The following is an 8,913-nucleotide window of genomic DNA, read 5'->3' as shown; positions in this document are numbered from 1 at the left end:
AGATATGTGAGGTGAGATCATCAGCTAGAGATAGCGGTGGCAAATTTGCATTAAGGAAACAGTTATAAGTTGATAGTGTAGTACTCAACAACAATTAGCACCAAGGAGAGAGACATTTGAAGTTCATACAACACGATAGTTATAACCAATCTGAAGATCAGCTAGGAATAGGAAGATTAACATGGGTTTGAGCAACTGAAATTTAAAGAAATTAGCAAGAGAGAAGAGTTATTTAAGAAATATTTTCTGAACTAGAATGCAAAACAAAAATGTTCGCAGTACATCAGTTTGAAGACTGTTCCGACGATGTTCTCTTGGTCCTCTCCCCATGGGAAAGTGAACAGGCTGTACTCAAACTCTCTGGTTCCAATCCCAGCGGAGAGTCGAAAGGACAAAGGATCAATCGCCAACCATGTTTTGAATGAGTAAGCTGCAATCTGTCATATAGAGAGAATGGATCTTATATAATGCGTTGTCAGTTTGCCATAGAACAAAGTAAGGGTGAAATAAAACGACTTCAGAGACGGAAGGAGAAGAAAACGAAAAAAAAAATCATCAATACTAAGTATGGGCTAGAATATATTTCAAAACAGTTTTCTCGCAAAATAAAAGATCCATAGCAAATATATCAGTACCAAAACAAGATCGCAACATATGTAGTGATTATATACTAGTATTTAGATTCATGTTCGACGCCATACCTTCAAATCAATCTCCACACAGCATATGATGCCGAGACAATACTGACTGTAAACACAAGAGACGCCTGGTAGTCTGAAAAAAAAAACACGTGCAAGATTTCTGAAAAAATTATCCTACTGACGTTATATGAAATTCTTGTCGTCTTGATCAGTTACTTATTTACTTCATACTAGCCCTAACAATATGAATAAAATGGGTAGTAAAGTCACAGTACGTATAACTCTAATGCTCTAGATGTGTGCAATATAGTTTATTAACCATTGTCCTGTGGCATTTTTACAAAGTATAGTCAGAAATTTGATGTCTTAACCGGGTCATAGACCTTTGACTTTTTTTGCACTGCGGTGGCGTAGCTTCTTCTGCATCTGCTTCATTTCACTGCGGTGCGAGAAATACACCCAAACCATACAGTTTGCTATATAGATGGTAGTGAATGCTGTGCAAATACAAGGTAAACAACACTGACTCTAAAACGGTAACCGTTTTTACTTACTCTGGAAGCGGAGAATAGGAACAGTCTTCAGTGTGAGGTTCAGGAGTTGGCCCCACACAGCTTTCTTCACTCAGCATGTCAGCTATCCCAAGCTTCCTGAACACTGCTTCTACGCCAAACTTTAAACCCTCTTCACCAAAGTCTCGGGATAAAGCGGCAAAGGTCGCTATTTTGTCGTCCCCTAAAATGTGGCCACATTATATGATAATAATTTAGCAGAAAATGCTATGGTTTTGACTGCTGAATTTCTAATTTAGAAAAAAACTATTGCAAACTTTTTTTTAAATGGATGTATTTCATTTAAACTTACCAAATTTACCATTAATTTTACATGACATTTACTAAGGATGTCATAGAATAAAACTCATAATAAAACAAATGTCTGACCTGGTAGTTGGTAAGATCCAATGGATGTCATGTTGCATAACGGCTTGTTGATTATTGCACCTGATAACAGGTCCACACTGGTCACACATCTCCCGTCAATGCACAGGGACGCTGTGAAGTGGACTCTAAAGTCCATCTCATGCTGGTAAATTGTGAACCTACACAGCAAGACAGGAAGATGAATAATGTCAAATATGTCATGTAACGAAGTAATGTATGTCAATTATTAAAATAATCCATCCTTGTTTGATTCGGGGCTACTAGGTCTTCTTGGCTTTGAGCTAAAATACAAAATCTCTTTTAGAAATTATGAAGGTCTGCATTCAACTAAATTTGTGTGTACTGACCAGAAATGGCCAATAGTTTTGGCTAAATTTTGTTACCAGGATTAATAAGGATATTTATTAGATAAAACACATTACAGTAGTTTAATATGCATAATATTTAAAACATTTCTTAAATAGAGACAATGCAAGTTTATTAAACAGCAACGATAGATTTCTTTTTTCTTTTTAGACTCTTTTTTAACTTTTTTCTTAACTTCTTTAATTAATTCAGCTGGAAAATTGGCAGCAGTCGCACAGAAATTATTGATTTAACATCTCAACCCTCGTTAATGTGCACCGGTCAACTCGGAAGCCGTGTAAATTCTCTGTTTCTGTAGATTCTCTGTAGATAGTAAATTGTTACCTGATGTAAAAGGCCTGTCCAATGGTGATGGTTTGTTCTTGAGCTAATGGAAGTGAAAAGAGCTGATACTCGTATTGTTTGCTGCCGATGCCAAACACTAACTTATACATGCAGAAGTCGATGTCAAAATAGACTGGAAAGGATTTGATCACTGCCTGTGAAAATACAGGAGACGAAAGATCATTAACATGGAGAAAGTATTGCGATCTTAATCGTTTACTATGTGCCAAACATGTATGCACGCATTGCAGGCACCCCTGTTTCTAACTACGTACCCAGAACTATCCGCATTTGACTGGTTCTCCCTCAGATGTGTACAAAGTCAGACCAGAGAATAGTGACATGTAATATTCTTAATACAGAATAAATGTATTCTACTCACCTCCTGTATAAAAATCAAGGTCTAACATCCTCAACTAGTATTAAGGGGAGCACTATGCACATATGCACAGAGTATTATGCACATAGGCTTTCTGCATTTTAAACTTACATTTTGTTTAGTTAATAAGCACCAAAGCCTACCACACTTTTGGAATAACTCATTATCGTCACGTTTGGTATCTACCTTGAAAAATAGAAACAGCATTCAGTTAAAATTAAAACTCTACTACTAAATAAGCGATGGACGTTTCGCTCTTGTTCAGCGTCTCTAAATGAACTGAGATAAAAAATCGACACAAATCACATGTGAAGGAACTGGAGAAACCAGTTGAACATGACAAAGACTCGTAAGTGCCGCTTTTTTAATGAAGAAAGGTAATTCCTCAAAATCTAAGGAACTGCTACTCGTCCCTCGGAAGCTTGCATGGTGGGGTCCCATGTACTTGAGAGTTCTTACATTGTCCGTATTTACAGAACAGTTTGAATTATTGTCTTTAAATATCGTTCACCTGAATGTCTAACCTTAAGTGACATATTAGAAACAATGTTACCAGGAAATCAAAATCAACGCAGCACATGATGCCAGTGCAGCTGTCAGTCATTTTGCAACTGACAATGTCCACATCAGGGAAGTCAGGTGTCCAAGGGCAGGAGGGTGCAGCATCTGGTGCAGCTGTCGTGCAGGTGGCCGTGCTGTACATGTCTGAGATCCCGAGTGCTTCAAACACTTGGATCAAAAGTGATTCAAGCGCATCGGCAGCCAGAGAGGCAGGGTCCAGGGAATTCAGGAAGGCGGTGGTACTAATCCCTGAGGGTAAAAATGTAAAATGCAACTACTGCCCTGCAGATATTTTCTCACGATACAAGTAAAGGCACTAGACAACACACATAAACGTCACCATTGCAGATTTTAAAGTAAACCGAATACAGCTAGCTGAATAATGTTACCTGAAGTATGCAGATTATACTTAAATCAAACGTGCACTGCACAGTTAAAAACATTATACAAAATGCTGTGCAACTGTTGTACCAAGTAAAGTTATACGCTTCATATTTCATATACTTCCAGGAATATTGCAATTTCGTTTGGAATACATAAATACATTCATACATCATACGTCTAACTTATGCAAAACAGGACCTATTCCGTAAACAAGTTCAAGAAGAAATCAAAGATTCACGGCTTTTTTTGTGATTTTCTAGTTCTTAATGTTTCATCATTGTTGTGAATTTCTTTTTTAATATATTTATGCACTGCTCCCAGCTAGCATACATGCGTATCATGAGCAAAAACTTTAAGACAGAAAATAAGATAATCTTACATGGAACCTTTTTTGGAACTCCTTATGACCTGTATTCCTATGTCTGACAATTTCCAATAGAGTATTCGCCCCACCCACATTATGCCATTCTACAGCACGGACACACGCGCAAGTTATCACACTCACACTGTTCATCACATCTCTGCACAAAGGTAAAATTAGTAACAGTAGAAGTACCATTGAGGAATTGAAGAGTCCCGTTGATGTTACAGAAGGGTTTGGGGAAGACAAGGCCCTGTAGGACTTGAAGGGTGAGGCTGCAATCTCCCTCCTCTAGACAGATGGCAATGTCAAGACTGATTTTGTAGTTTTGATCTTCTGCCATGTTCCAAATGGTATGTCTACCAAAATAGAAACCATGCAGAGCTGTATTAAATGAAGTTGTTACACATTTTATGAAATCATTCAGAACATACCTGACAAAAATGCATCATTATAATAGAACCAATCTCAATCTCTGTGTGCTTGTTGTACAGCAAAGCAAAGTTAAACAAATCTTGTAACTCATGTAACTCTGTATCAGTTGCACCATACAGTTATATAACCATAAAAAATACAGTTATGTAAGTGAAAGAATATAAAAATGCAGATACCTGATCTGGAAAAGTGTTCCGATCAGCCATGTCCGCTCTACTCCCCACTCAACATCGAGTAGTTTTTGGACATGTCTCCTGGATCCCAGGGCTATTGCAAGTGTGTAGTTGCAGGGATCAAAGCTCACTTCTGCCTTCAGAGTCTTCCTTAGAATCTGTATAAGCAGAGAGCACATCTTTAATTTACAGAATGTATGCAGTCATTTATTGATTAAAAATGTGGCCATACAAAATCCTGGGTTACACATTGGTTTAGTTTTAACAAAATTAGAAACAAAAAAAAGCCTTTTCGTCATCTGTATGATGAGTTATGCATCGTATGCATCGTGTAAAACACGTTGTCTTTTGGCAGTGCTTTGAAAAAAAAAACACATTTTGTTAATGTCCCAATCTATTAATGATTTTAATTGATACCAAATTAAGAAGTTAAAGAAATGTTCTTTATCTCATAGCACTGTCAATAGCAAATCCTAATATGGGAAAATCTGCTTACATTGCACAAAAATAGCACTGCCTCAATCGAAACTCGGGCAAAATAACATTTGAAGGACTGGCTGGTATTTCAAGAAGTTGCAGAATCACACCATTCGAAATCAAACATTCTTACAGAGTGTTGTATACTTACAACAAGGTCGACATCTACACAGGCCTCAATGCCGAAGCAGAAGTCATGGAGAGCAAACTGAAAGTCATCAGGAAGCCCTAAATCAGCCATATTCAGCTCACAGTGATTGGCAGAGTCTTGTTCTACCAGAGTACAGGCTGTCTCTAAGAACAGGTCTGACACACCCCACTTCTCAAATGCCAGGTCAGCTACCGCCGTCCCAAGCTCACTCCCATGGGTGGAGATAAAGCCAGAGAAGGAACCACCTCCTATTAAAAGGTAAAAAAATATAGAGAACTATTCAATAGCAAAGATATTTGATCACAACCATTTATTTTTCAAGAGCCGACGTTTCGATGACCGTCTGCCATCTTCATCAGGGCAATTCTGAGTGTGTTACATAGATAATAGTGCATTTAAGTCAGTTTTTACTGTTTACAATGAATTCCGGAACGTAGATAAATGTTACATACTAGGCATTGTTACATCATAGGGAATTATGCGGTTCCAAATGTAAAGAGGTTCTATATATAATATAAAATTTGTTAACTGACAATGCTGAGCTATCACAGTCTCAAATAGAAATTATTAAAAGTCTTGTCACATATGTATTGTTTGTGATCCCATTGTAAACAGTAAAAACTAGCTTAAGTGCATTGTGAACTATGTAACACCTTTAGTGCACTATGCACCAAGTAACATCTAGCGTCAGTGCACAGTAAACCAGTCAGAATTGCCCTGATGAAGATGACAGAAGGTCATCGAAACGTCGGCTCTTGAAAAATGAATGGTTGTGATTAAAGAACGTTCAGTCATTTACCAACCTGATGAAATTATTTACGGATATTCAATCCTGTGTTATTAAATCCTACCAATCTTACTTATGAATGGTATTTCTATATGTCAGACATTATAGAGGCAGTGGTAGTTAATATTGACTAATAAATGTACTTCAAATTCTGTTATGAGCCTACAATTTTTTTTTCAATTTACAAGGTCATTATACGATTCCACATATCAGTTTGGGTCAATTAGGAACATCACTTCATTACAACCATAGCAGCCACACAAAAAAAAATGTACATTTCAAAGGAAAACAGAGTTTTAATTACACAGCTAAATAAGACAATTCCACCTGCCAAACATTTTGCGACTTCCCAGTGACAATAAAGGCAGCTGGGCAACTCTCAGGACCTTGCCTACTCAGGCAGCTACGTTCTTTAGGTTGTTTGGAAATCACTTGTATTTTCTGATAACCCTAGCCTGAGACTTCTGTCCTACACACTGATGCAATGACCTATTAACCCCATAAAAGTAACTTAAGAGTCATTGCACGAGAAAACCAGGCAGAGGCCGGAAGATGGGGGTCGGCCAAATCGGCTCATACTTTGTATGTGAGATAGGTATGAGGAACTATTAACAGCCATATAGTTAAAACCCTCCAGGTATTTTTCGTTATGGAGTTCTGGGACCCCCCTCTGAGACCCTCAAAAATCTAACAATTTATGGCTGAAAATTACTGAAATTACAATGGACACCACGGTAATTCTGATCATGATATGAACATGGGGTTTCTTTTGTCACATAGCATGGGTCTTCTACTTTTACAAAACAAAAATTGAAGATGCAACATTGAAGTTCAAAGGGTATACCAGGGGGTTACCAGAACCAATGAAAACAGAATTTTCATCTTTCTAAATTTTAGTCATTTTTAAGTAGCTTTTTCTCCGTGACGCGGCAAATTTGATAAACGGTTTTACCGTTGCTGGAAAGAGGAACATCTGCTGATTCAAAAACAAGTGTCGTTTAATTGGGCCACGCATAACGCGGGCCGTGAACGAAGGGTCTTTATGGGGGTTTTCCGGGTTTTGGACCATAATAAATTTGCTAACAACGTCTCTTTACGGGGTAAATCATGGGCATTTTTTGTGCAGCTGCATGGGATCAATGAACAATTGTTGAAAAATGCTAAAAATAACTAGAAATATTCGTTGGGACTCCACATGGGGGATACAAGGATACCTAAAAAGCAAATTTAAACTGATTTTACACAATTTATCACATTTTATTTCTAATTTCCATTAGTAAATATCTTTCAAAATTAATTTTGTGAATTCACTTTGTGCTTAATAATATGAAGGCTATGTATGGGGTTTATCACAACACCATGTGTGAAACCAGCTACCAAAAAAAAACACAAGCCACATGGGTGCATACACGTAGGAACAAGTACTCCAAATGGACAATCTCGGCAATAGGACTAAGAATATGATGCGTTTAAGCTAAATATTACAGTAAAAACAGTCAAATTCAACTAAAGGCCACTGAAAATACAGGTTTGCCAAATATACTCAGGCTTTCATTATTGGATTAAATGAACTAGTTAGCATTTACATATACAGGAACATCTGGTTGTACTCAGCGTATAAGATAAGGAAACCAATTCATAAAAAATCCGTCATCTAAATCAAAACAGCAATAAATTTTACCAAATAAAAATCCCAGACCAGTAAGAATCGCATTACAATATAATGTCAATCAATTCAAATGAGAAAAGTATCTCCATCATTGACTATACCATCATCGACTATTCCTTGATATATTTATGACAATTCAGGCCTAAATTACTGGATATTGTCATTATGCAAGCATTGGATTAATTCAATTTTTCAAGTATCCTTATGCCCCCCCCCCATGCAGAGCCCCCTTAAACTGGCATAATTTTTGACCACAAATCTATGCATGCATGGTTTTCCTCCAACTACACAAAAACGGCCATATATTGCCCTTCACTGCGACATTTTATGATCGATTTGTATGATCTAATAGACTCATGGCCCATTTATGTGTAATTTGTGGTCCAGTAATTAGACCAGACTTGTTTCTGAATGAACTGAAACATGTCTTCTACCTTGCAAGGATAGTGTTCCAGTTTCTGGGGAGCTAAAAGTAAGACAGATGAAAAGTCTCATTTCATGATGTAATGTGCTAAAACTAAAAGGTTGAAAACAATTTAAAAGCACATAGCAAAACACTTTCATTTCCTTATAGCACTGGTCCTATTTTGAAAATAGACCATTTTCTCTAGATCTACAGACCATTGTGCGCACGTTGACATGTAGACATTTGCTTTAGTTTTCCACATGTGTACTTTTGAGACTTTGGCAAATGAGAACGAAAAACAAAGTTGTACTAATATCTAGGACAGCTCAACCTGTACCTTCTTTTGGTGTATGAGTGTCTTTGCTTGAATCGGTGGAATCATTATCATTAGTTAGTATTAATATGTTACATCTAGTAAGTAAATTATTATTAACTCTAGAAGTAACTTATTATAGATCACAGATGTATAATATGATATGTTTTAAAGATGTAAGAATTTAAAGTATGAAATGAATTTGATTGACTTTGTTTCACTTAGATGATTAGCAGTTAGAATATTTAAATCAAGATTTGGCCAATGACGTTTACAATGAATATGCACAGTTCTCCTGATACATTCCAAATTTTCATGCTCCCGCACCCCAGACAAGTCAGTACAAACCAGCCCTGGCAGACTTTTTGCATTTTTGTGTTTTATTTTTGCAAAGATAAGTTTTGTAAAAAGAGATGCCCGAGTCGGAAGATTGTCACGATTGCGAAGCTTGCAGGAGCGTCTCCAACAAATGTACTTTTGGAACGCCGTACAAACTAAAATTCTCAATCATAATATACTAGTATATGATTAAAACCACCTCCAGA

The 8,913-nt window shown here is 37.0% G+C and overlaps 1 protein-coding gene across 1 annotated transcript in view; it reads right to left on the bottom strand.

Annotated features, from left to right (window-relative positions):
- Window positions 1–683: 683 nt before the first annotated feature.
- The window catches only part of LOC109464306, a 10,212-nt gene continuing 1,982 nt past the window's right edge, over window positions 684–8,913 (bottom strand). Inside the window, exons 2-9 of the mRNA XM_019761259.1 lie at window positions 5,194–5,441; window positions 4,569–4,723; window positions 4,153–4,316; window positions 3,205–3,461; window positions 2,273–2,427; window positions 1,583–1,740; window positions 1,196–1,376; window positions 684–774 (exon numbers count right to left, since the gene is read on the bottom strand). Of these exons, the coding sequence (XP_019616818.1) occupies window positions 684–774; window positions 1,196–1,376; window positions 1,583–1,740; window positions 2,273–2,427; window positions 3,205–3,461; window positions 4,153–4,316; window positions 4,569–4,723; window positions 5,194–5,441 (1,409 nt within the window). The remainder of the gene's footprint in view (window positions 775–1,195; window positions 1,377–1,582; window positions 1,741–2,272; window positions 2,428–3,204; window positions 3,462–4,152; window positions 4,317–4,568; window positions 4,724–5,193; window positions 5,442–8,913) is intronic.

Source organism: Branchiostoma belcheri, unplaced genomic scaffold, assembly GCF_001625305.1.
Source record: "Branchiostoma belcheri isolate BF01 breed outbred unplaced genomic scaffold, Haploidv18h27 scaffold136, whole genome shotgun sequence".
In the NCBI taxonomy this organism is placed as follows: Eukaryota; Metazoa; Chordata; class Leptocardii; order Amphioxiformes; family Branchiostomatidae; genus Branchiostoma; species Branchiostoma belcheri.
This window is presented reverse-complemented; position numbering and strand designations above follow the sequence as displayed.